This window comes from Anopheles stephensi, chromosome 3 (genome assembly GCF_013141755.1).
Source record: "Anopheles stephensi strain Indian chromosome 3, UCI_ANSTEP_V1.0, whole genome shotgun sequence".
In the NCBI taxonomy this organism is placed as follows: Eukaryota; Metazoa; Arthropoda; class Insecta; order Diptera; family Culicidae; genus Anopheles; species Anopheles stephensi.
In genome coordinates, this window is record NC_050203.1 from 19,761,447 (window position 1) to 19,788,165 (window position 26,719).

A 26,719-nucleotide genomic window follows, 5' to 3' on the forward strand; every position below is an offset into this window, starting at 1 on the left:
ATAGGATAAGCAGATGCATCGAACTATTCTCATAAAACTCTACGATCGATTTGCTCGCCCCCGTTCAAACAATGTTTTACTCTCCAGCATCGATGGTTGTGAAAGATATTTTCACGCTATCATCACCGTTACAAAAGCTTCGCACCGGGCTAAATGTCTAGGGTTCAATTTCCACCCGTACTTCCAGCTGCAGCACTGTACCAGCAGTTTCGTTATAAAGCTGTTGATCCAAATTATAGGGCCAGCGGATGATGATTACGGGTAAAACCCAGCCGCGGGCGAACGTTGGCTCTCCGGTCCGGTCCGTGCTGCTGCAAATTTGTCTAATATTTGCAAGTGCACCGAAGCACCGACGATTCATTCGATCAGATGATCGCATCGGTCCATTCGGTGGTTTATTTGCATAGGCTTGTGAGGTGTGTGTGTGTGTGTGTGTGTGTGGCTGTAGTGACTTACCACGTCCCATTATGCCCTTAAGCGTCCGAAATGGTTGGCGTGACAGGTTCACAACATGGTGGTGACTTGTGTGTCCTGGGTGTGGCAAAGTCCTGCCTCGCTACACTGGTAGGTAGCGCTCAAGAGTGGGTTTGTTGATGCGAAAACAACAGTGCGATTGCCCTGGAGGCTCGTCAAAAATAAGGCAAACAACAACTGGAGGTAAAATTATTACCCCGCATGCCATTCCCTGCGCCCTGAGATGCGATCATGCGATCAGTTTGATTGAATGTGCAGCCCCATGGTGGTGACCTAAAATATCTTCACCAGAAGATTAGACCAAGACGGTCCATACAAAGATCGCACGGGACGTAATTTGTCCATCCCACACTCGCTCGGTGCTTGTTAAATGCGCCAGTTTCGTTCCACGAACACGATCGTTCAATCATCGCTCAATCAACGGCTGCGATGTTGCGAGTTGCAACGGTAAGTGAGCTGTCAGGGAACAACCCCCGGGTTGAAAGGAGGCTTTCGCGGGATGCATTTATTTGAATTATACCGCCATCGTCCAACCAAGAGTTCAACAACAGCTTCATTTTTTTTCGGTCCGATAATATGTTGGACCTCCAAGTCCAAGTTCCTTTTTGTTCATTTTGCTTCCTTGCATGCAGCCTGGCGTGTGTCCGGTTTCCGATAATGATCGGCTGTACGGCTGGCCGTACCAGGGTGGACAGGGTGACGATGTCTACCAGGCAACGTTTGCTCGGCGCCCATCTGGTGACCTGAGCTAGGTGCAGAATTGCAGTCTGTGCCTTTTTTGTTTTTGCTCTCCTCTCGGAGGGCCTTCTGGTGTTTGACTCTACCGGATTACTGCAGGCAGGCAGGCAGGCACGTTTGCGTAACCGAACACACAACTGTCTGAAGATGTTGTTGTTCTTCGTCTCCTCCTTCATTGCTCATTTCACTTTTACTTTTTTTTTGCTGCTGCAGAAGATTCGCTCATGCGACCTTAACCTACCGGACGTCCGTTTTATTAAGCTTATGCTCGTTCAATCCACGCAGACAATGCAGCAAAAATCAAATTAAAAATGCATTCTTCCCCGAGTTGCAGAAATTAAAACACCAACTGCCAATTGCATCCAGGAATATGCCGGGTCGCTTGCTCAGCACAACGTCAGGTGTTACCGGGTACAAGGATAACGGAAGGTGCCTACAGCGTGATGTGTGCTTGGCTACTGGGCATCTAGTTTCGCGTCATGTTGTTATGATAATTTGTGCCAAAAACAAAAGGGGGGGGCTAACGGGCAGCAAAAACTCAACACGATGTACGATGTAGTCGATTAAACTTTTCCGTTTCGGTACTTGTTGAACTGATGAAATATTTATAGAAGCCATTTTTGTTGATCGGTTTTTCATCGAATTAGTAAGCTCATGGTGCAGTAAAAAGTAGAGACAATTTATCTTGATTGGAAGCATGGAAGGACCGTCTAGCTTAAGAAAGATGTTAAAGTTTTTGACGGATGATAAAATGGCTGCCACTTTCTACATCGGCTGGCTGGCTCTACATCGTATATTGCTTAAGGAGACGCTGTAATTGATAGTCGGTAAAACAGTAGAGCACGATGTTCCAATTTGTTGCATGAATAAATTTGAAAGAATCTACCCTTAAAAGAAACCAACAACACCTCTTTTTTCGAGAGTTAATATAATTTAATATTATCAGTTTTTAAGTAAGTCTGCTTCAAGACAATGGTAAGAGAGTGTCTCGTATTCTGGCGCTCGATCGTGGAGACCTGAAGGATCGAATTTTATTTAATTATCACGGCTTGACATCGTATTCCCAGGAATAAGGAACTGAATTATAAGCTTGATCTTGTTTTTTGTAGCAAGAGTTCATCCACCTGGCTACAATGTTGAAAATAATTCGAAATCACCTTTACATGATAGCCAAGACTCGTGTGTTAGTCAACTTGATCGATGTCTAAATAACCGTATTTTAACTAAATTTTAATCCAACAATCCTTTTCTCCAAGCTGTCCACTAGTGATGGGTCATACGACTCTTTCCATGGATTGACCCGGAGTTGAGTTCGTCCTTACAGGAATCGAGTTCGACTCAAGGATCCGTATGGGTCGACCCGTAGGTTCAGCAAAGCATACACGAGTTCGACCCGTAGGTTCGGGTGCAACGAGTCCGGGGGTTGGACCCGTGGGTTCGACGAGTTCGGGTTGATTTGCTTTGGCAACAAATTCTATAGATTATCCCGAACTCCTTGCACCCATGGATTAGACCAAACGCAACCGAACTCACGGGTTGACCCGAACTGGTTGGAATTTCAAATTGGACCCGAACCGCTCCGGGTCGCTTACGGATGACTCCGACCCGGTAGGTTCGGGTCGCCCCCGCCTAAAAAACATTCTTCTACTGCAAAAAACTTGAAATATTCAAGCAAATTGATGTGATTGAGCTATCAGTTCTTCATCAAGCTCCTTTCACAAGAATTAATTCTGACTTCTAAGGAACAGATTGAGAATTGTGAGGCTCTTGCACTCAGTCGTTATTTAGTCAAATCAAACCTAAAATATATTCTCCTTTTTTAAAATAGTTGAGCAAGTTAACTGATGGAAGTCCGACAATGTAGACTGAAGCATAAATTATTAAAGCAGAAGTTCAGAGTCTATTGATTGTAGAGCCTCTGGTCTAAGGACCTTGAAGCCAAGGCAATACCCTCACCAATTAAAATAATCCATGAGTAGTAAAATATCTTATAAGTCTTATATCCAATAAAAGGAGACATTTTGACCATGAAGTACTAAGAAGAAGATGTCCCCTTCGTCAATAAATTTGAAGTCTGGACGCCGAAACCTGTCTCTGTGCCAAGGAGCAAACGAACTGGGGAACGAGTGATGTGAAAAATAATCTGTTGAAGCAATAAAGGATTTGTCCCACTGGAGGCCCTTGCAGGTAGCTCGCGGTAGCCCTCCGAGGCCGCTCGGTTTGTCCCTTAGGACCTCGAATTCTTGAGTTGTACCTTATGACTGGCTAATAGAATTATTGGGTTATAAGATTCACCTCAAGTAACCAATTTGTTGGAGACCAAAACGCTGGTGCTATTGATCGTCATTTTTATGGAAGATCTGTCCAGGCCGTCACCTATGATTTCAATACAAAAAGTTTATTTTTACTACAAATTTAAATTAAAGACTTAATCATAAAAAACTACAATTTAATATTAATGCTGACACGCTTAGTCACCGATTCGGTCTTCCCTCGGGGCTTGACAAGTGAAGGGAACGGGCCGCAAAAATCACACCTTGATGGGAAACCGTTCGATACGTTCCCCGGTACTTCCGACCTACCGCACACACAACTCTTCATTACGGGGCCATATATTTTGTGCAAAAACACCTTCCCAACCATCCCAACCGGGCACGGTTCGGTTGTGCGAAAAATGAGTGAATACGCCCGGAAGGCAAATGAAGGCCGGTGGGCTTCGCTGGCCGCCTCGGTAGACCCACCTACGTTGCAGGGCTATTAATTTATTAATCCCATAATCAAGCCCGCCGTAAATCTTGGGCGCAAAGTGAAGGCTTTCCGTTGCACTATTAGCACGCAGGGTGTGATAGAACCCGCTCATCATGTGATTCATCATGTCACGCTCGATTGTCTTGAGCCCTTCATCGAACTAATGGCTGTAATTGCTTTACACCGGGGGTAAGCTTGGGGGGAATTTAAAGCATTGGCAAAATTCGTTATTGAAATAAATAAGCTTAATAACAGTCACAAAAGGGGGGTTTTATCATCAATTCCTTATGATGGGCAACATTTAATGAGCAAGGTGTCACTTGCTCAGAATACTGGTTTCCCTGCATTCAACAGTTACTTAACCTACATCTCACCGTTCGGAACTCGCAAGACGCCGCTTGCTTGGCCTTATTTGTAACCCAATCTGCAAGTCTGTGCCATCTTCTCTTCCCAAATGGTCAATACTTGTCAGTTCTTCTAAAAGGTTTTCGTATAAAAAGCTTCATCCAGCAGGCCCACTCGCCTCATTCTGTGACAAGATGATAAGGTACGTTCTTCTCACTAGTCTTCTGACCGTTCTCACTCTGGCGGAAAGGATCCAGATCGATTGGTCCAAAGTGCGGCCGATCGAGGACTTCGACCACTACTGGGAACGTCTGCCTGCCGAGCTCCAATCCCTCCGCCACTCATCCCCAACGAACCGTATCACCAACGGACAGGAAGCAACTCCCGGCCAATTCCCGTACCAGATCGTACTGCTGAGTGAGTTTGCCACGGGGACATCACTCTGCGGTGGATCGATACTGACCACCAACTTCGTCCTAACGGCCGCTCACTGTGTTGTGGCCGAGGCATCAACCCTAGCCCTGGGAGGCATCGCCATCATGGGAGCTCACAATCGTATCGTTGAGGAAGAAACGCAACAGCGTATCCGGTTCGTGTCCGGCGGAATTCTTCGCCATCCGTTGTACGTGTCGTCCAGCCTTCGGAACGATATTGCCGTGATTCGTCTAAATTCTCCGATGACTTTCACCGATCGAATTCAACCCATCCGCTTGCCGGCCCGTTCGGATACGCGCCAGTTTGCTGGGTACACTGGAACCATTTCGGGGTACGGGCGTACCTCAGACTACAGTTGGGCTACTGCGGCTGTGCTCAGGTTCACCAGCAACCCTGTCATGACCAATGCGGACTGTATTGTGCGCTGGAGTGCTGCCACCATCCAGAGCCAGAACGTGTGTCTTCGAGGGACGGGTGGACGTTCCTCGTGCAACGGTGACTCCGGTGGACCGGTTACGGTGCAGGATGGCACCAATGGACCACTGCTGATCGGTGTGGTGTCGTTCGTGTCTGCGGTGGGTTGTGCCGTCGGTAGACCCTCGGTACACACGCGTGTATCCTTCTACTCGACATGGATCGAGGGCATCTCCGATTACGTTAATAGCCCTTAAGCTTAGTTTTAACTTTACTTTGTCTAAATATTTTTACAAAATTGAAATACGCTTGTATTAGAACTCCAACTAATACAAGGACACAACATTCCACCTCCATCCACTTCCATTCAAGCTGCCCTCTAATTAGAGCTCATGTCAAATTTCAATTACGAACAAGAAAGCACTTCCAAAACTTCATACGATAAGGATAAGGGCTCCGAGTGTTGCCAGGAGGGACGACGTGCCACGGCCACGGTAAAAAAAAAAAACTAACTTCTCCCTCGTTAATAAAAATCTCCTTAGCGTCCTGCCATGTCCCTTTTGCTCTCGCCACACGAAAGCCTGACAAATATGGCTGCCTTCCGGACCGTAGCACTGAATAGCAAATACGTCCCTTTTTTCTCTGCTGCCATATCCCGGTCTCCGGCCGATGATGATGATGATGCTGTCCGAGGTGGTTTGCATGGAGTTTTTTTTACATAATGTAATACGCGGCGCGGCGTACCAAGCGGTAGTTGCGAAAGACCACCAAGGAAAACCTCATTATTTCCTTGAAGTCTCCGCCGACCAGCTCCTTCCCCGGGCCCGACCACAAGACTATTTCCTTTCATTTTCTCGTCCGAGAACTAATACCAGCGCGGAAAAAGTGTGTGTCGCAGTGTGTAGGTGCAATTGACCAACTTCATCAGCATGCCGAATGATGGTGGTCTGGTAGCAGCAAGGATCGTGGGTTTGGGTCCGGACGAAAATGGGAAGTTTTCGAGAGTCCATTTCCATTACTTGGGTGGTAAAAAAGTGTTTGGAAAGAAAATTGCCACCCTCTCGCTGGCATTGCTACCTCTGTATGTGTGTGTGTAGCAACGGACGCAAGGCAGCCATATTGATTTTTTTTTGCGCCTGCCTTTTCTTATCGTACATTTAAACGAGGGGTGTCGTTTTTTTTACCCATGCTAGAACCACCCCTGCGTTGGGTTGTGCTGCTACTTCTGCTGCTGCTGCGTACGGTAAGCGTGAGGGTGTGAAAAGCATCCCTAGAAATGCGATCCAGGGGGCGGGTTGTGTGCGGCATTTGCTGGCCACGGTTCGTTGCTTCCGGAGCTGCCGGGCGAATGAAATTGCAGGGAAAAATCAAAGCCAAAACCAACCATCCATCCATCAATTGGTTCACGGGCACGGGTGAAACGAATGGGCGTTCACTGGGGATGGCAAACGACTGTGGTAGGTATTGATTTTTGTTTTCGGATGTGCTGTAATGTCTTTTTCTGAGGTTTCTAAGCTTATTGTGAATTCTAGAAAATTCCTTACCGGTGTTTACCCGGTTTTATTATTTATTCTTTTAAAAGAATTCAAGGAATTTGCTTTTAAATTCTTAGTTCACCTCACACACAAATTATTTCAAACATGTTTTGTAGACTATTTTTCAAAATATTTTCTTTTTTTATTTGTTTAATAATAGTTTATCATGTGATGATAAAATTCTGAATGTATTAATGGTGTTTTCGTTTAAACTTTATTTTTTGTTTGAAATTCAAATGATAACGGCAGATATCGTGAAACATTTCACCGATTCAAACTCTACAAGCAAGCGTGGTCCGTTTACACTGCCGTAGTTGAGAGGTCAAATCTTTTCCACGCTAGTTTGAATTAAAATTTAGTTTTAAATTATCTGTTTTCCTTCAATGAAGCATTTTGGTAAATCATTATTTTATTCATCAATCAAATATTACTTTACTTTCAATAAATCACTCAAAACTATAATAAAAACTATTAAAACAAACAACTACACACCATGGCACCTACAACTGGATTCCCATACGTCATATCGCGAAACGTCAAATGCCGTACGACGTTCACCTTCAGCATGCCTTTTTCACAATACGACCAAGTAGAAGCACCACGTTTCTGTGCTGCATTCTACAATTGTTTGTATTAAAACGGTGCAAAACCACCTGCATTTGTGTTAAAACAATCCCGAATCGTACCACGGTCACGTTTCGTTTCGCTTTCCCTTGTGAATAAACCCGAGAAACCGGCACCAGCATGACTGCACGCAGTAAGAAACGGCGCAACCAAAACAACGCCATTCGCCGCACCAAAAACAAGGTGAAGGAGCTGAAGAAACTGAAGAAAATGCTCGGCTTCATCGAGGAAGACGCGGGCGAAGGAAAACTGATGGACAAAATCAAGGAAATCACCGCACAGAAGAAACAGGAAGAGGTATGTAGGAAGGTCCAATCTGTTTGGGTTTCAATTCAAATGCACACACATACGGGTACTAATCACCATAATCCCCCTTTTGTATAGGAACTAGAGCAGGTAAAGCAGGAAGCGATTGAAGAGCTGATCGAACAGGAAACCAAGGAGTACGTCAACCAGGACAAGTTCGTAACGGTGGTCAACCCGAAAACGAAGGTGAAGCACGTGTACAACGTGAAAACGAAGCGGGACCAGTTTGGCCAATACCCGGTCTGGTATAACGCGAAGAAGGAGCGCATGAAGCAGCGACGCCGCGAGGGTAAGAGCGTCAGGTGTCGGCAGTTCCGTGGCCACCGTTTGCACTTTATCGACCGAGGATCGAACTGGAAGGCACTGCTGGCGAAATAAACCGAACCGTGATTTTGTTATTAGTAACACAAAGAACGTGGTTTTTGGGTTTATTTCCATTGTAACGACGGATACAAACATTCACATTAGTGGCTAGTGTAATGGGATAATGGTGATACGGCGGCGATTAATCGGAGAATACCAGCGGAGAATTGTTCATGAAATTGGTAAGCAATCGGTAAGCAATTCCAACTCGCAAGCTCCAGCAACAATGTACAGCTCTTACAAACTAACAACGCTCTCCCCGTCCGTGAGTAAAATCGACTGGTGGCTGCTGAACGTACTTCGACAGATTACTGAATCGTGCAGCGGTTAAACAGTTGTCAAGTTTTCGATGCGATCGGTTGCGTTTCGCCCGGTTCGGCCGGTGCATCGCCGGCTGTCGCTTCCGTAGCACTATCGTTCGAACCGACCTCATCACTGTCCGGGATAGCGTCCACGTTTTTGATGAATTTCCCACTGGCAAACCCGACCAGCCCACCGCCGAGTGCGGCCAATCCGCCAGCCTTCAGCCCTACCACTAACCCGATTGGACCACCAATACACGAGCCAAGGAATGCTCCGGCCAACGGGTAAACCGCTTTCTTGTACGCGAGCGCACGCTGTAGCGCCGTTACACCTGCCTCCACCTGGATCTGCGCCACATCGACGTTCTCCTCGACCTTGGTAACTGTTTCGCCCTGCTCGTGCACCAAATCGTGCACCTTTTGGTACAGCTCCTGGATGTCCTCCATTTCGTGCTGTAAATGTTCCATCTGCCGTAGGCATTCTTCTCTTTGGCGTAGCTCGTGCTCCTCCATGTTGTACGAGCTGGTAATCTGTGGAACGTACGCCAACCGACCACCGGTGGGATACTGGGCATTGTTATCACCGGACCGTTCTTCCTCATCGTACTGGCGCTGCTGATAGTCCCGTGCGGACTGGGCACGTAACGTTTGCTGCATTGCTGTTGGGAATCAATTAGAAGGAAAAGGGTAAGAAATGAGACCTAAAAAAATGCCAAACTCGCCTCACTCACCCATGTACTCCGCCATGCTGCTAAACGCATCCTTCTTGGTCGACTCAATACCCTCATCGAAACGGTCATAATCGGTCGGTCGCAACCGCTGGCGCACTTTATCTATTTCCACCAGCATAAACCGTATCTGCTTTACGATACGCGTCGCGTTCAGCTGTTCCCGTTTGACCTTCTCCCAATCGTTCAGCGAGCCAGCCTTTTCGATGTTGCATTTATGGTTTTGCAGCACCGTCAGGTACTGGGGGATCGTCTGGTTGAACTTGTCGATCGATATTTGCGCCAGCTTTAATGGGATTTTCTCGTCCACTTCGTTCGATTCCATTGCTTCTCTGCAGGGGGTTGAGTGAGTGTTACGGAAATGGATTCTTCTTTTCCGTTTTTCACAATACGGAACTGTTGCGTTGTTGCGGATCACCTACTGACACGATTCTGGCAAGCAAAATTGCTCGCAGCGTACGCAGCGCACAACAAACACAGGACAGACGGTAATCAAAACAACGAAATAACGTCAAATCTTATCAAAATCGAAAGTGGAAACAAAGAACGCAAATCGATCCGTGATTAGATTCTACACACACACATCGCCTTTCCCTGCAGCCCTATTTTTCGAAGGCTGATTCATGTATAGGGGTTTGTTATTGTTTTTCTTGCCCTTCGTCGGGTCCCTATTGACGGTTGTTTTCTTTACGTTGAGCGATGTGTCTGTGCTGAGTTTAGTTTGTACTAGGGAACAGGCGCCATTAACCTTTATGTTTGTATGGGCGTGTTTTGGATCATGAATCACGTTGTTTTAAGTAATTTCAACGATTTTTTTCAGTGATTTAGTCACTCTTGTTTACCAGTGCTCGCCATAGCCTAGATTTCAGTTGAGTATTAAGAATATCACGGAATGGAAGGCCGTATGAGAAAAATCGCAACATCCACAGCCAGAAAAAAAGTTGATTAATTATTTTGACCTAGATTAAGAGGATCTGAATCTTCTGAGGATGTAAATTCAAAGAACAGTTATTCAGTTTCTTTGATAGAGTTTTTTTGCAAATATAGATTAATCATTAAGATGATTAAATTGGATAAACGTCTTGCTGTATATTACAAAAATTATATACAAAATTCCTCTACACACCACCACTTAACTCATCCTAGGGTATTTTAACTAGTCTTTTAAAAACTAAACTAGTTAAATTCCATGTTCGTCAATCCAACCGTCATTTTCGAAGCCGAATTCAAAAACGTTCGAATTTTGGATCACATCCAAACCCGTTTACAACCCACCGAGGGTTCACTTCTTCCCAGCACCGCGCGTACCTTTGCGTTCTGTGTGGCTGTGTGCGTACGTGTGTGAGTGTTCTTCGCGTCATCGAGCATCGGTGACGATAGGTAAACAATCGGCAGCATAAATATTCTTCGCCACACGGTGAAAAAATCACGTCCCATCCTTGCAACCACTATTGCGCAGCAGGTAGATAAACTCCCGCACTAAATCCGGGCCGCGAAAGGCGTACTGCAAGCGAAAAAAGGCAAACAACAACCACCATCATGGAAGGAGATGCGCGCTTTGTGGTGGATCGGTCGAGCGATCTCGAGGAGCTAGCACCCGGTTTTCAGAAAGCGTACACGTTCAGCCTGCCGACGGTAACGCGCCAGATGCTGTGGGACTACATGCTGCACCTGATGAAGGTGGTGTCCGGCAACGATAGCCACCTGAAGGCACTGTAAGTAGGACGGGTTTGGATGCCGTGCGTACGCGGGCTGTGGGCCCGTACGGCTGTGTCGCAGTGTCTTGGCGCGGTCAACGGATCCTAGTGTCGTTTCGCGGAACGTCAATCTGAATGTGGCAGATATGTCTGTCATTTTCGGGTGACCGTCAAATTGAACGTCGTTGACTCGCGATGCTGATCGACAAACAGCCAGCAGCAGCCCGTTCAAAACAACTCACACTGGCACCAGCAGATGATGGACCGAATCCGATTTGGTGAAGCTAATTTGCGTTTTTCCCTCGTTCCACGCCTGTACTTGCAGCCAATCGTGTGCGGATAACAATCCCGAGTATGGTGACGATTCCGTCGGATGCGTACAGCTGCGGCGGGAAGATTCGTACTGCACGGTGAGGGGCCAGATACATTCGATCGGGCCGTGTGACGATGGAGAAAACATGGAAATCAAAATCTACACCCTGACGGTCACGATAGACGAGGTGCACCATAAGGTGGAATCGGTCGCGTGCGATGATTGTGCGGAGCTTGGCTTCTGCCAGCACACGATAAGCTTTCTGCTGTGGCTGCACACGCGTGACCAGCCCGGCACCCATCAGGATGTGGAGTGTTTCTTCCACACACCGCTCGCGACCGAGCTGGAGCAGCTGCCGGGCAAACCGACGCTCAACAAGACCAAAACCAAAAACTTTATCCGCGAGGTGGTGCACGGACTGCAGACGGAGGATATCGACTGTCCGCTGCGGTGGAACTTTTCGTCCGCGAACAAAAAGTTTGCCAACCTGTCGATTCACGAGCTGATCATCTGCGGCGTCAAGAACCGGTACACGGTGGCCCAGTTCTTCGAGCACGCGCAGGCGGTCGTGGCGTCGGCATCGGGTGTGCTGGCTGATAAGGTGAAATTTCAGCCCCGATTCCATCCCTGGTTTCAGGAGCTACGGTACGGCCGTATTACCGGTGCGAAGGTGTTCGAATGCATCCAGCCAGCCGTTTCGGCCGAACTGCTGCACGAGAAGATACTGGGCTGCAACAAGGAGATCGACATGCAGATGCAGCGCAAGAAGTTGGCCATCCGGCAGCGGTTGGAAAAGTACACGAAGCGAACGTACGAAAGTCCGCGCATAACGATGAACGCCTCGTTTCCGATCATTTTCGACGTGCCGGACGGTATCTGCCCACAGCACGTGGTGGAGATCAAGTGTCCGCGGTCGCACGAAAACATGAAAAAGTACGTGACGAGCGATGGCAGCCTGCAGGAGAAGTACTACCTGGAGATGCAGGTACACATGCTGATGTACGGGGCCACGTCCGGCGTGGTGTGTGTGGCCGATCCGAACTTTGAGACGAACAACGAACTGTTTATGCACTCGTTCAATCTCAACAAACCGTTCGTGGTGAAGAAGCTGCAGAAAGCGCTCGAATACTGGGAGACCAACGTGTTCCCGGAGCTGATGGCCAGCTGGTCGGAGTAGGCGGGTGAAGAACGGGATTCAGGATTCGATTGAAAAACTAGGAGATTCTAGAAAACGATAACCAACCGGCCACAGCAGCAAGCAGAAAGCAGCAACAAATGGAGAAAAAAAAACAGAAATAGTCGACAGGAAGCATTGGTTCGATTGTTTTGGTAGTAGTCTATTTTTAATCTTCCTTCTTTGACAAAAACATTACACATAAAAGAAACACACACACACACACAACTCGCTCAAACACACGCACGCGTACATACATACACACACACAGGCAATAGCATTTTAAGGACAATAAATGTAAGACTTTCATTCTATTGAACATAGCACACTCGGTACGGTTAACTTAGGTAGAGGTGGCAGCATTCGAAGCGATTGTTTGGGAAGGTGATCCCCCTGGTCTCCTATATAACCTCCTTCGGCCCGTCCAGCTGGCAGGTCAGTGCACCCGATTGCCGTAGTCCACCGAGGGAAATAATCGTTGGCTCTGTTGTAGAAGAACAAGCGAATAGGAAAGCGATCAGTTGATGTTAACGATTTTCATGCGATAACCCTGTGTCCTAGCGATGGTCCTAACTGTCCATCGCCTTTTTTGTCATGTCAGCAATGTGCAGAAAAAGAAGGTTGCGTAATCTGATAATTTGCAGCAGTTTTGGTTCACTGTAGTCCAGAAACTACGTTTGCAGATAGCTTAGCTTCTAATTTCCGATGATGCTGATTGATAACAGAGGACTTGGAGGCTAGAGAAGAATCTGATGTGAAGTTCTAGAAGATCCTGGACAAGCTCGTCTTGTTATATATAATTCCCAACCGCAGCCATCAGCAGATTTAGAGGCTGATGACTCTCAACAGTGGCCGAGTCTCCAAAAATTGGAAAGTCCTTAATTCTTGATGGATCAATCGAGTCGAATTGTTTAAAGAAAAGTTGTGGATGCTATCCACACGTCCTTACCAATCGTGCCACCTGCGATTTTAGCACCGAAACAGCTTCCATCGTGTACTGGACCTTCTTGTTAAGCTCTTGCCGATCGTCTCGAGATGCCACCATCTGCAACAAATAAGATCTTACTATAACAAGAGCTTCGAGCAAAAAAGGATCCTTTGCTCACCTGTTCCAGCTTCCTTAACCGAATGTCCAGACTGTCGTAATCAACGTCCAGGTCGTTCTCCATATCTCGCGCTTCCGTCGCGAGGTCGTTCGCTTCATCTGCAACGCAGGTGAACGATTCAAAAGCAGCTCATCGATTTGATTCCCCCAAAAGTGTCACAACTTACCGATCTTTTTGCAACTTTGGCGATCGCTCTGCAGCATAAAGCCTTCGCGGCACGTGCAATAGTACGAGCCCTCGGTATTGTAGCACGTCTGATCACAGGGCTTATGTTCCTTACACTCGTTCACATCCATCTCACAGTACTTGCCGGTAAATCCCGTCGGGCAGGTACAACGATCTGGCGCAGTGCATTGGCCACCATTCCGGCACGGAGTTTGACAGACCGCTAGAAGAAAGAGGAATAGTAGATGTTAAACGCGATTGAAGCTGCATCAAGATTACAGGAAGCTACTTACGCTTAAAACACCCATCGGCGACGGTGGTCGTTGTGTCCCAGCCACGGCAACACGTTTCCCGCTTCGCTACCGGGTACGTCCTGTTTGAAGTTCGAAAGTACAAGATCAACCATGTGTGTTTGTTTACTAAGGCTATCGCCACGTGCGCCTTACCGCAGACCAGAACAGTTGGCCGGATCCGTGCAGGGTGCATTGGGGTACGTCTTTACCACCGACTTCCGATAGATGTACACGGTGCACACGTTTCTGTTTCTGTGGAAGGAACGGAGGAAAAAATAAATAAATAAATCAACACCCATCCTCTTGTTGGTGAAAACGGCACGTTCCTCTACTGCGGGCGAGACAGACGACAGACACGCAACACAAACCAACCGGCCAGACAAAGGAAGCGGAGGTTGGAAGAATTGTGGGAAAAAGTGGTGCCATCACACTTATCGCGACGGGAATGCCGAGTAGGATTGTTGCCACTAAAGTGGCCTCCCCGACCCCCCGCGAGCGGGTGAGACATGATGCACTTCCCGGTACGGGCTAATAACTCTTCAAGGCCACGAACTGGCTTCCCCAGTTCTAATGGCTGTTCTCGCTTTGCAGCTTGCCCCATTAAGCTGGCTGGCAGGTTATGGACGCACGCATTTGCATGGGAACCGATTCGCTTTCGCGAATGGTCGATACAAAATGTCTCTTTTGATTATCTTTGTACCGTAGAATATAAGTCGGAAGGGTTTTAAAACCAAAATGTAAGGTTAGCTACACGATTAGACTCTTTCCGTGTGTTGTAGAGTGATACAAGATCGATCATGCTCGATCGTACACTCACACACAGCATATCACAGTACGTGGCAGGTCACAGTCCCAACCGTGGCGATCGGTACTACTGGTTGCTAAAATTGGTTTGCTAATTTTAGGAAATAAATAATTCCCAACCACCATCTCGATTCTCCCCCCCCTCACCCCTCACCCTTAAAGATCGCATTTAAACGGTCACTTCCTGTGCGGTACTGTGCCGTCCTTAAGCGAGATGTGTCAATATATTTACAAGTGACACCTACTCTCACACGATCACACGAGCGGTGTGAGATAAGACGATCGGTGATGATCACCTCTCCCTTGTACACACGCGCAGCTTCTCTCGATCCGATACCGTGGGCCCGTAATCACTGTGATAGATCGGCATCCACACGTGTGAGCATATCATCCGTGTCTCATCTCATGCCTCGATCGAGTGAGAAGCGGAGTGTGAGCGTGAGGATGGATTACGGTTCGTCTCACTACGCGAGCTCTCATCATGGCGGACGAAGAAAAAAAACAAGAAAACCCCCCACTTGGTGGATGCTTGTTTTTCCTATCCTCATTTTCCGGCCAAATTAACATCCCATCAATGGGATCCTCCCAAATAATGTGATCTTTCACTCGTATAGCCGTAGCTCGCGCTCGCTCTCGCTCTCTGCTGCTCTCCCACCCGATCGTGAGGATAGCAGTTCTCACGCATTCCCAAGGATGCTCTAATTGGCCGAATGGCCAGTGGCAATCATCGTGCGCTTAGTTTTATCAAAATCGCCAATTAAATCGGTTCGACGGCGGAACCGTCGGTGGCGTTCGGTTTTAACTTTCTTTTTTTTTCCTACTGTACAAAAAAAAGCGATTTAATTTATATTAGTGTAGTGCAACATTCGTTCTTCTTTCTCTGATGGAAAAAGTGAGTGTGATTTTGGTTGGGTTTCCTTTCGTTTTCTTTTTTTTTGCTTGCGCCTTTCCGCTCAATTTTCCGCCCTGCTTCCGTAATTATATCGTAAGCAGGGGACGCGCAAAGTGTGTGCGAAGCGCGCGCTCGTGTGAAAAGTGTTTATTTTTAATGAAAATATATACGCGCGATCGTGATCATAATCGAGAAAGTGTCCACCAAGCGCCACACACTGTGTGGTTGTGTGTTTGTGTGTGAAGGAAAATCAAAGGTGGAAAAAAAGGAAAGCAAAGTTAGAAGAAATTCTTGCGTAAAAAATGTGTGGAAAATTGTTTTGCCTGCTGTGCTGTTGGTTTATTGTTTTGTGTAGTGATCATGTTTGTTGTAATGTTGTTTGTTTGGTTTTTCCTATGTCACGTTCTGCCAATTTTATCGCGTGATTTTAAGTGACTTTTTTCTTGTTCTAAATATTGTTGCCCTTTTTAGAGCCGTTGCCTTCCCTTCACAGCACCTTAATAGGCAAAATCAACGGCGAAAACTATCCTTTCTTTCCCTTTTTCCCCTCTCCACACACACACACATCAACCCTCCCTCGGCCAGGTTCCGTTGATCGGCGAGTGATTTGTTCTTTAGCGCGTGGTTATTAATAAATTCAATGAAATACGATCATACCGGTGGCCGATCCCGCGAAACTGATATTTTCGCCAGATTGGCTATGGCTTTTGCCGCATCTGCCGCGATAGTTTGCCGGTAATGATTTTCCCCTCCCCACGCCGACACGACACGAATGACAGACAATAAATATGCATCGGTTTGGCGTGCCATAATCATCGGCACGGTCTGTACGGTGGATGGCATCGGCGACCAACCAGGCCGCTCAGCAGCAGTACATTTGAAGTTCAGATTACCGTAAATGTGAGCTGCGTGACAATTGGCATCGTTCGGCGGGGAAAAAGGGAAGGGAAAGAGAGGAAAAAGGATACGGAGCGGGGGGTGTCCTGAGCAGGGGCGTCCTAGTTGGTTGAGCGTTGGTCAGTAAGGAGAGGTTTTAGCTTAAAGTTTAATGGGTTTTTTTTCGATGAAGAGACCTTTCAGATTTCTTTTGGTTTGCATTAAGAATAATTTCTGAGATAATCCCTTATTTTTCTTAAAAAAAATTGAATTATTGTAATTCATGTCATAAGGAATTACAGAGGCATCTATCATTTCAAAAAAGGTCTTTTTTTAGAGAAGTATATAAAAATATTTAAACAAGGGTTTTTAGAGCTAATTTCCTATGAACTTTTACTTATAATGATTTTCTGTAGAAAATTTAATTTAATTTGCTTAACCACTTATAAGTCCCTAGAGATGAGATCTTGAGTAAAAATTCCAAGTCCATCATCTTTCTTCTTCCTTGCTACTACAACCTCGAAAGGTCCCGGCCTGCCGTTTCTGGCTCTCTGTGACTAAATATTATAGTCCTGGGTACGTAGAGGCGATCCGGATGAAATTTGATCTACGGTCTTGCCGTGCGAGGACCGGCGTTGCAATCGCTGCTTCCACCGAATTGCTCCAAACAGTGGAACCGAGACGGGACTATATAAATAACCTATGGATCCTGCAGATTATTTAAAAGTCTTTTCTGAATAATACTTTTAAAATTGTTATTCTGTTCGACCTTTGGTTGAACATACGTCAGGACCCCTAGTATCTAGTTACTAGAATTGGTAGACTTCAATCAACTCACACAATTCATGGAAGCTGAGAGGTTAAAGGGAGATCTCTTGAAGATACAAAGTTAGAGAAATTATTAGCATTTAGGAAGTGGTTCTTCTCCTCTTCAGAACAAATGCATTCTCCTTGTCAGTATATCAGCATATAGTCCTGTTAAGCATGAAGAAGGCTGAAGTATTCAAAAACGACCAGTAAGATGCACATCAACTTCAATAGCCTTTAAATGGGCTTGAAACGACCTCAAATTACACCGTACTATGTACACCGGTACAAAGTTTGACACGACCTCCCCGCACGAGGATTAAAATTCTTCGCATATCTATCTGATCCCGCGCCTGTGCTACCCTACCGGAATCCTTCAATCACGCCAAAAAGCGTGCCCGGCGTAGTTGTTATAAATAAAACCCCACGGTTAACAGCGTCAATTATCGATTTAAGGTGCATTCTTGCAGGAAGCAATCATCATCTCGTTTATTCCCTTCTCTGCATGCTAAATAACCGTGTGGCGTTCGTGGGTTGTGTTCTTTCTTTCCATAAAACGTATTGGTCACACGTGGAACGCAGATCTTAATTAAGCCGTTACCCACGAACACCACACGACGGGAACGGTGGATGGTACGGTGGTTGCATTCGAAATGCCCGCTTCTACATTGCCCTTCGACACGACACGTATAGTATGCCCGGTGTAATGCGGGAGTGCATTAAATTGCATCGGCCGTTTCTACTTGTAGCTGCAATCACCAAACCTCGCCATCCTGGGACCGGACTCTCCGCCATCCGTTGTTGCATCGAATCGAGCTATAAATCATGGCCCGTACTTTGGCTTGGATGATTCGCAACTGCAAACGATCAATCAAGGTCCGTGCCGATTAGTGGGGTCGATCGCATAATTCACGCCCTCCGCACTGTGCACTGCTGCCGAGGTGGTAAAGGACTCTGCTCTGCACTTCGAAGGGAGCGAAGGAAATGACCGATTATTTTAAGAACTTACTCCCGGACTCTACCACGGTGAAAGATCTCTTACGTGAGTGTGTGTGTGTTTGAGTTTTCTTTTACTAACCGTGAAGATATCAAGCCATCGCCGAGTCAAGAGCTTGCCCTGGCAGCAGGAATTAAGTGTTGACTCTATTAATCAGCCGCCAAGGTTTGTCTGCCACTGGCTGGAACGACCCGACGACCACCGTACGTACCGCAAGTGGCAATAAAAAACGGAAGCAACTTCAACAACTTCTACCAAGATCAGCTAACGTCAGCCGCGCAAATATGCGCAAATGATGAGCAGTTCGTGGTGATAACATATGAAGCATATGCAAATGGGGTGATATCAGCTTTACCTGTTGTCACTCGGCCGTCTCGATGTTGCCGAGATCCATAGAGCGCTGGGGGGATTTGAGTCATCTGCTTACTTCCCTTTTTTTATTGTCGCATAAATATGATGAAGTGGTAGGATACCCATAAATGGGTTCGAAGTTGTGGCGTAATCCTTTTCAAACGTTTCTTCGTTTGAAATTCAAACCACCCGCTGCCAGCAGCGTTAGCAGTGCCATAAAGCAGTGAGTTCCTTTATGGGACGTATAGGGTTGTGGACGGTGTCAATTTGTTGGAGATAATTTTTCATCTTTATTGTTCGAACATGAGCATGAGGAAGTCTAGTCTGGTAGAAATGTTTCACACGAACAGGTGTGAATTGAGACTTCATTTCGAGGTTTAGCACATGTAAAGCAGCATATTTTTACACTTCAGTTTGTTGTGTTGATGATTGAAAACACTTTGAAGATTCGGTATTTAAACATGGGTTGTTAAACTTGCAGATAGCCATCAATTTAGGAGGAAAGGGGTTGATCACGACCGACATGGGTTGTGCAGTGGAATATGAAGTTCTTCACCGTGATAGATGGCTCAAGGACGATCGCTACCTTTGCCAAAAACAGGTTCATTTTGCCGTCACCATCACCCTGTTGTGGCTCGTTTTTATAGCTCATAATATTACTGTGCTATAATTTGCGCGAGACAAACGTACAGCCATTTGCCATTTGGGATGCAAAGATTGAGTGAAATATATTGTTTTAAACATTTTTAAATTGATTTCTCAAAAATTTCTATCCTATTCATCATATTTAATAAATGTCGCGCAGCAGCTATAGTATCTGACAAATCGAAGGCTGAAATACTTCAGTACGTCACTTGTTTAAGCTAAGTGAGTGATTGCTAATATAGGTCGATTGGCGTAGATTGATGTTATTGAACTGAAGTATACAGGCGTAGCTTTGTTTCATGTTGGAATTTTTCACGTGTGTCATTTGACGTTTGATCACGTGGCCTTTACTTAGTGCTTGTTTTGCTGTGCCGTAGAATGGAACTGCCTCTGAAATGTTTTTCAAATAATGACCTAGATGACTCATCCCGGTAGAACTCCCATTTTTTCATTAAATTCACATAAAAAATTTTGAATGTAAAATGATTCGTTTGCCAGGCAGAGGCACTACGATCGTACGTCTGATCTCCCTCATGAAATCTAACATCGTCAAGTTAAAGCCGTACTTGTTCATGGCAATACGTCTATGATCCTTTCAGGCATAATTCGTTTTATCTATTTTATCTAGTAGCTTTGTAGCGCTTAATTTTCCACAACCAAGAGAAGAAGACTCGATCTTTAAGATCATATCACTTCTTTAAACTGTTCTCTAAAGCATCTTCTCAGGTTGGTAACGGCTTATTTAAAATTCGATTTTAACTCACAAACATTCTGACCATCCAACGCGGTTCTACGATCGTCTTACCTTCGCGTCTTCTTCCTTCCCAACCCAGAAAGGGCCACCACGATCGAATCGTAAGAACAACTACAAAACACATGTTCAGCGCGGTAGTGCCCTTCGGTCTATGGTCGTCACCGTCGTCGTTGTCGCCTTCCCAGACGAAGGAAGGCCCCCTCAGTTATTAATAGCCGGACGCGTGCGAAAGTGTCGGCGAGTGCGATTTTTTTTTTTTTGTCTTCTCTCCCTGTGCCCGTACTTTGCACTGTCGGTCGTCGTGGTGTCGTAACGCAGATGATCGACGGAAAAAAGCCGCAAAAGAAAGCACCAGGGGGGAAAAAGTCATGCCTGAGGTGTTCCTGCCAATGCAGCTGGTTGGTGGAAAACATGCGGAAACGAGGTTTCGTTTGAGGGATGGATTATGAGTCACAACCGACCACCGGGCCCGGGATGTGAATTATGTTCGAATGCAATCCGGATTATTTGCCCGGATAATACTGTACGGTTCGTTAGACGATTACGCACAAAATTTTTGAATGTAAAACAGACACCCATAAAACAATATTCCCTCGCAATGAAATCACTCATTCCTGGGCTAATAAATACATCGATTCGATCGTTTTCCATTTGAGTGGTAAAACCTCCTTCCATCGGGATGAGCTACTGCAGCTCCAATTGCATTAACTACTGCATTAACACATTGCAGCTCTAGCGCACTGGATAGCGTTGTATATTAAGTGGGTGTGATAATAGCGATCTCCAGTGGGCAGAGTGAATGAAGCAACCCAACTGCGTGCCGAACAACATGTAGAACTCATATTACACCAATCATTGTCCGATGACAACAGCAAAAAGCCAGCATTATTGACTCTTTGCTGCTGGAAGGGTTTCACAAGTTATGGGACGCACAGCTGACCGACCATTGCACTGACCGACCCATGCCATCACTCGATGACTTATTGCCTCCATTATTCATTAATCCGAAAGGGAATTGTCATTAGAACGTTCTGCTGTTGCGTGAGGTTTTACGGATACGGAGCCGGACGGTTGTGGCGCTTGATTGATGTGTTTGCCGAGCGCCATTATCGTGCCATGGGAAGCAACTCCTGCAGGAAAATCCCATCCACACAGCTCATGAGGCGGGGTTAACATGTGTGTGATTTTCTGATTTATTTCTTACGTTCCTACTGGAGCTCATGTGGTAATTAGATAAAACTGTGTTTGATGTGAAGAAATTGTAGGTACTAAGGGCCACTCCAGATTGTTAGCACAACAACATTCTTCGCATTTTATTCTCAAGTGATCGTTTGTGATCGGTTGCTGGTGCATTTTATCAAGGAATTTTCTTCTTCTTCCTTGGCACTACAGCCTCGAGAAGTCTCGGCCATTTCTGACTTTCTGTGATTTAATTTGGTCATAGTCAGCCCTACGTACGGGGAGGGGATCTGGATGGGATATGAACCCCGGTCCTGCCGTTTGAAGACCGACACCGTTATCGCCTCGGCCACCGGACCGCCCTCTATCAAGTACCATCCTTGGCCTATGCCGGTTTGCTATAAAAACGCTTTGAGTACTAATATACTTAGAAAAGTCTGAAATAATGTTAATCATTCCACTTGATGTTTTTATCTTAATGGAACGGCCTGGCCTTATGCTATTTCTGGTTTGTTAATATAAGCAGAAAAATAATGAGGTTTATTTCTTTTTGGAAAAAAATCCTAAAAATATTCACATCCAACTTAATCTTTGGTGCTATAAAATAGAACCAGCCGAATTATGGTTCATTATTTATATTAGATAAGGTAGACGCATCTTCTGCATGTCCCAATCTGCTATTATTCATGTCGAACACAAATTTCTACATCTGTTTTCCACTCTCAAAAACATCCTGTGTTAACGGTTGCTATAAAATCCTTTAACAAGATCGCATAAAACCACAGCCACGAAACAAAAGCACCCCATGAGAAGGTATCTTCACGATTCTGGCTGTTTTCGCACACAAAAATCGTCATTTGTTTCCCATCATCAAAATGAACGACACCGCATCGAAAGATTTACTTCACTCCAAACAAGGTGTCAGATGCCATCAATCAGTTGCTCGCGCCCCATAACAATTCATCGGACATGTACGATTGCTCGCAACAACAACAACAAAAAACCGTTGCATTTGCATGCAAATGCGTTCCAATAGCATAAAGAACGCCGGTTCTCCAGTGGAATTGAACGGTATGAATGGGTGTGTCGTGTGTTTGAAAGCGTGTCCCAAGAAAATTTTGCCAACAGCCTGCTGCTGAATGCATTTAGCAGCATTTCATGGTCCATGGTGCGCTTGTTCGCCGGAAAGTGATTTAGATTTCTATCAGATTGTAAAATAAATAAACCGCTGAGATTCGGATTCGGAACAGCTGAAAGATATTCATGGGGCAAGAAACAAAACAAAAAGGCAGCGCACAACAATCAATGGGCTTGTTAATTTTTTCCCAATCTTTTAACCTCAAATGTTTGCTCGATGTGGGACACAAATCAGCTTGCTTGATGCGTTCTTTTCACGATGCGGTTTTAATTATAAATCCCTCCTGCAGGACACACACTCACACACGCAAAAAGGAGGGTAAAACACAATCACTAAAAATCTCTGCCAAACATCACAATATCTCGCGATCTTCTTCTGAAGATTCGTGTATCGTTCTTTTTAACCTTGATCCCGGTTGATGGTGGAGAAAAGAATGCCACTTCTTGTCAGTGGCTTAGACATCCTCCAGAAGAGGGGAGGATGGTGAATGAACAGGATTCTGAAACAAAAACGCATACAAATCTGCCCGTTGCCAGTAGGGAGTAGCTTTACAGGGCGATCGCTAGGAAGAAGTGAAAGAAGGTATTATTAATCTTCTCCAGCCGTAATGCATCCTCTGCATGGTATGCTATGGCCCGTGGGCAGAGACCGGTCGGATAGAAGTTCTTTACGCCTGTTTGTGTTCATACTTCATGGTTCAATGGGAAGAAATATTAATACGACAGGCGGTAAACGATCAAGTCAGACAGCATGACGGGGTTTGGAGTTGAAGACTCAACAGACAAGCGTGGTAACGAGTAGGTAGCGAGGAAGGAAGCCATTTGTGTTAACGTTTAGGTGTTATAAGAAGGAAATCTCGTGTGTGTGATTATTTTAATATTTGTAGTATAAGAGGTCCTTAATTTCCATTTTTAGTATCCTTGAATAAAGTTAGCCGTATTCTGGAAAATCAGTCTTGGCGGTTTGAGAAAAAAAATCTCGACCAGATGTTCATTTTAACATCGAGCTTTTATATTAAAAATATTTAAAAAATCTGCTCAAAGCAGAAGCAAATGGTTAAAAAATTTAGGAACTAATATTTTGCTACGTTTCACCCAGCAAAAATGTACTCAACTTCAAACTGATTCATATTCAAAGCTACTAAATTATAGCAAACTATGAGTAAACTTCCCTACACAATTATAGCAGCTCTATTTGCCTACCTGGTACTGTTATTGTGGCGTGAGGCTCCCAAGGAACTAGTACCACTTCGTGTCAGCATCCGATTGACCGGACGTGCCCCAGGTACGGTTCCACTCGAAGATGTCCTGCGCCAACCATGCGCTCCCGGCTGCTGCTGAGGATGAGACTGGGCACGGTGATGGCGCCGATGCTGTGGTGGCGTTTCCCGATGTCCTCCACCGTGCTGCTGACCGTGTGCCCAGTGCTGCTGCACTGTACCCTGGTACGGTGGCCGATAATCGGTACTACCACCATTACCGTACCCGGGCCCACTTACTAGCGAATAGTTTAAGGACGTCTGGTTCCGGCTCCTGGCCTGCTCCGTACGATGCCTGTGGTGATGTTGGTTGTGATGGTGCGGAGCATTCTGCTGCTGACTTCTCAGATGGTGAGGCTGGCTGCCACCGGTATAATCATCGGCTTCTTGCAGTGCCTGCGAGAAACTTTCGACAGCTAGCACTAGCAGCGCGCCAACAAGCACCAGATGGTGCGCCAATTTTCTACCCATCGTTAGCGTGACCACTATTATTATGATTACCACTACCGTGCACTTACAATACCTTTGCCTTTGCTGGGGGGTGTCTTTGTTGCTTTCGCTTTTTTTTCCTTTGTACCTTCAGGAAATACTTGCGTGTGTGGGGTGGGATTACGAGATCAGCAACAGGGGTAAAGAATGTGTGTGTGGTAGCAAAAACGGACACAGATCAAGCACGCAATTATCTCCAGAGCTCGTCCGTCGATACGTCGATCGCACTCAATTAGAGACACGGTACGTTGCAGTGCAATCGTGCTGAAGGCGAGGCTCTTCAAGCTAGTTGCAGCTGGCTGACCTGGACGATCACGATGCTCTGCGACTGTTGTGCACCTTTTTTTTCGCAACAAGTATCACAATCAACAAAACTTCACTGCTAAGCACAATTTTCACCTTTCTTAGCCGGCTATTCGCTTCACTCGTTCCGGCTTCCGGTTCCGTTTCGCACAAGATGAAAGGTGGTGGTGGCTGTTTGATTGCGAACTAAAAGCACTAAACCACCGTAATGCAAACAATTTCGCGACCGATCAAGTTACCGTTGATTTTTCGGGAACAGTAGAACCCGCAAACCACACAAAAACCACACACCGTAGGCTTTCCCGACCGCTCTTTCGCGCCCAGCGAGCAGCAAACACGCGGTCGATGATCGGTGGAAGATCGTTTCGTCGTCGTCGGTACACACACCGGCTTGCACAATGCTCACGGGCGGACTAAAATCTCGCGCTCCGTTCTGGCCGACGTGATCCGGCAACCGGCCGAGAGTGGGTTTGCCCGCGTCGCGGCATGCTTTGCTAGCGGTTTCTTCCTGCTTTGCGAGCTCTCTTTTGTGCGCTGGTAAATTCATACGCTATAAATTACATCGCACCCTCCTTGTCTCGCTGTCGCAGTTTTTGCTCTCGCACTGGAATCCTTTGTGATGATGATGATGATGGGGTTGCATACGTTTACTACACGCGTACACGCAAGTCCTCCGCCTCGTGAGTTAGAACGAGCTCGCGGCTTTGGTGCGTGATTTTGTGACCGTTTTGTTAGGTTTGTTCTTGCCTGTTTATTTCTTAGAGAGTTGGTTTTGCTCTCTCCTTTTCCTGTTTATTTATTTTTTGCACGGTACAGAAGGCTAGGGTTCTCACTATGGGAATTGCCGAAGATCACGTAATTGGATTGAACTTTAAACTTTAATTAATGAATCTCAAGTTGAAAATGTGTCACTTTATGTCATAATCGCGTAGTTCAATATTTTGCTACATGGGATTTAGCTATAAAAATGTGGATGCTAACATTTATAGATCTACTAACATTTTATAGCAAACATATAGTAAACTTATAGCAGTACCTTAACATTTAATAAGAATTAAAAGCTATCTTTTACGGTAAAATAATTTTTCTTTAGAAATTATAGCGAGTAATACCAATTTAAACCTTTTTTTTCATCATGTTTTTGCCACCCATGGTTCCATCGTGTACCATATCTCAGCGGTTAAAAGAGAAACAAAATCCTACCGGCAAACAGCATCTTCACACTCCTCCGTGTGATCGTCACTGCTGCATCCGTTGCATTTCGAGCAGCATTTTTGCCCTCGGTGGCTACAATGTGTTCCCGGTGCACACGTAGGTGGTGGCACGCGGGCACGCCGTTCTGATTGCTCGAAGCAACGAAACGATGCTGGTCGCGAATTGGTTTAGTATTACCAAGACGATCGTTCGAGCAACAAAACCGTGCCAGAAAACGAGAGAGAGAGAATACGAACTGAACTCAAAACAAAAAAGAAATGCGACTTGAGTTTCCTTCTTCATGAATGGAGACAGAACGGCAAAGCTCGAAACAGACTCGTCGCCCTAACCTTTTCAACGCGTTGAACTTTATTCCTAAGCCAACTTTATATCCCTGTGCGTTTTTTGTTGTTGCTCCATCCTTCTTTTCGCGATGCTGTTTCGCTTGTGTTTGCATATCTTTTTATTTGCCTTTTTATTCATAATGCTGGCTCACTATCGGATAGATTGTTACCCAAGCTTATCTTATCACCTGTGCGTCGAAAAGCGAGCAAGAATAATAGAGAGAGAGAGAAAGAGAGAGCGATCGCGGGGTTGTTTGAGTTGCCGCATTTGTTCGCGGATTAAAGGCGACTGCTCCCATGTCTTCCCGGCGGCTTGTGTGGCGAGAGCTTAGGCACCGAGCTACATTTTATGGAACAGCGCGCTGGTCCCAATTAAACATCGTCTGGGAACAATCTGAGCCAATTAAACTATTTATTTATGGCTTCCAGGCTTCAGATCACCGAGCCGAGAGGATGCGTGGATGCTTTATTCTACCGGGGAATGCAAGAAAACAGTCTCTTTGTGCTTCTTTCTCTACGGGTGATTATGTTACGCTGGACATGGCCATTGGATATCAATGTATGCCAGTTGTACTGTGTCATCAATTTTATTTCTAGCTCATTTTGTGCTATAATCCAGCTTCCTGAGACATTCCGAGTTAGGCTCCGATTACCTTCCACATACTCCACTCGAGTACCCTGCAATCCGGAAACATTGGCTCCTGTATGGAAACATCCGCCGGAGTTATGCCCCTTCGCCGAACGGAGGTAAAATCAACACCTCTACTTAACGCGGCATTTAACAGTCGGCCTCCGTTGACTTCACATCGCCAATTAAAGCTTGACTCATCCTTGCCCAGCTACTCCGTGTGCTGTGAAGATCAGCTTGGCCGGTGTTTTTTTTTTTTTTGCTGCTATCCACTTTATTTACGCACCAACTGCTCTGCTG

At 45.8% G+C, this 26,719-nt stretch overlaps 6 protein-coding genes across 9 annotated transcripts in view; 4 read left to right on the forward strand and 2 right to left on the reverse strand.

Annotated features, from left to right (window-relative positions):
• The first annotated feature begins 870 nt into the window (after positions 1-870).
• On the forward strand, positions 871-5,788 carry LOC118512737 (brachyurin-like). The gene is made up of 2 exons (XM_036057602.1): positions 871-921; positions 4,461-5,788. The coding sequence occupies exons 1-2, from the start codon at positions 904-906 to the stop codon at positions 5,409-5,411; spliced, it is 969 nt and encodes a 322-aa protein (XP_035913495.1). The 5' UTR covers positions 871-903; the 3' UTR covers positions 5,412-5,788.
• A 1,456-nt stretch (positions 5,789-7,244) lies between these two features.
• Positions 7,245-8,033, forward strand: LOC118512745 (protein LLP homolog). The gene is made up of 2 exons (XM_036057631.1): positions 7,245-7,610; positions 7,698-8,033. The coding sequence occupies exons 1-2, from the start codon at positions 7,434-7,436 to the stop codon at positions 7,995-7,997; spliced, it is 477 nt and encodes a 158-aa protein (XP_035913524.1). The 5' UTR covers positions 7,245-7,433; the 3' UTR covers positions 7,998-8,033.
• On the reverse strand, positions 8,015-10,001 carry LOC118512742 (syntaxin-17). Its single transcript, XM_036057629.1, has 2 exons — positions 9,016-10,001; positions 8,015-8,943 (listed from the first exon to the last, which is right to left on the reverse strand). The coding sequence occupies exons 1-2, from the start codon at positions 9,335-9,337 to the stop codon at positions 8,321-8,323; spliced, it is 945 nt and encodes a 314-aa protein (XP_035913522.1). The 5' UTR covers positions 9,338-10,001; the 3' UTR covers positions 8,015-8,320.
• A 309-nt stretch (positions 10,002-10,310) lies between these two features.
• Positions 10,311-12,519, forward strand: LOC118512739. Its single transcript, XM_036057607.1, has 2 exons — positions 10,311-10,727; positions 11,035-12,519. Exons 1-2 carry the CDS (start codon positions 10,552-10,554, stop codon positions 12,197-12,199), a joined length of 1,341 nt encoding a protein of 446 aa, XP_035913500.1. The 5' UTR covers positions 10,311-10,551; the 3' UTR covers positions 12,200-12,519.
• Positions 12,338-24,720, reverse strand: LOC118512740 (hemicentin-2). The gene is made up of 7 exons (XM_036057608.1): positions 23,406-24,720; positions 13,914-14,012; positions 13,761-13,840; positions 13,469-13,690; positions 13,303-13,400; positions 13,146-13,241; positions 12,338-12,680 (listed from the first exon to the last, which is right to left on the reverse strand). The coding sequence occupies exons 1-7, from the start codon at positions 23,930-23,932 to the stop codon at positions 12,633-12,635; spliced, it is 1,170 nt and encodes a 389-aa protein (XP_035913501.1). The 5' UTR covers positions 23,933-24,720; the 3' UTR covers positions 12,338-12,632.
• LOC118512741 (G-protein coupled receptor 52) overlaps positions 15,282-26,719 on the forward strand; it is a 40,030-nt gene continuing 28,592 nt past the window's right edge. For 2 of the 4 annotated variants that reach the window (XM_036057615.1, XM_036057618.1), the window contains exon 1: positions 15,282-15,456. The gene's annotated coding sequence lies outside the window, so the exon portion shown is untranslated. The remainder of the gene's footprint in view (positions 15,457-26,719) is intronic. The other 2 variants (XM_036057624.1, XM_036057626.1) reach the window with 1 other exon arrangement.

Excerpts from the sequence above, each read along its gene's own strand:
- LOC118512740 (XM_036057608.1), bottom strand. The coding sequence starts at position 23,932 with ATGGGTAGAAAATTGGCGCACCATCTGGTGCTTGTTGGCGCGCTGCTA. Across the intron at positions 13,841-13,913 it reads GCCAACTGTTCTGGTCTGCG|GACGTACCCGGTAGCGAAGC; the intron begins GTAAGGCGCACG and ends AACTTCAAACAG. Across the intron at positions 13,242-13,302 it reads GGTTAAGGAAGCTGGAACAG|ATGGTGGCATCTCGAGACGA; the intron begins GTGAGCAAAGGA and ends TATTTGTTGCAG.
- LOC118512745 (XM_036057631.1), top strand. The coding sequence starts at position 7,434 with ATGACTGCACGCAGTAAGAAACGGCGCAACCAAAACAACGCCATTCGC. Across the intron at positions 7,611-7,697 it reads CACAGAAGAAACAGGAAGAG|GAACTAGAGCAGGTAAAGCA; the intron begins GTATGTAGGAAG and ends CCTTTTGTATAG.
- LOC118512742 (XM_036057629.1), bottom strand. The coding sequence starts at position 9,337 with ATGGAATCGAACGAAGTGGACGAGAAAATCCCATTAAAGCTGGCGCAA. Across the intron at positions 8,944-9,015 it reads CAGCATGGCGGAGTACATGG|CAATGCAGCAAACGTTACGT; the intron begins GTGAGTGAGGCG and ends GATTCCCAACAG.
- LOC118512739 (XM_036057607.1), top strand. The coding sequence starts at position 10,552 with ATGGAAGGAGATGCGCGCTTTGTGGTGGATCGGTCGAGCGATCTCGAG. Across the intron at positions 10,728-11,034 it reads GATAGCCACCTGAAGGCACT|CCAATCGTGTGCGGATAACA; the intron begins GTAAGTAGGACG and ends CTGTACTTGCAG.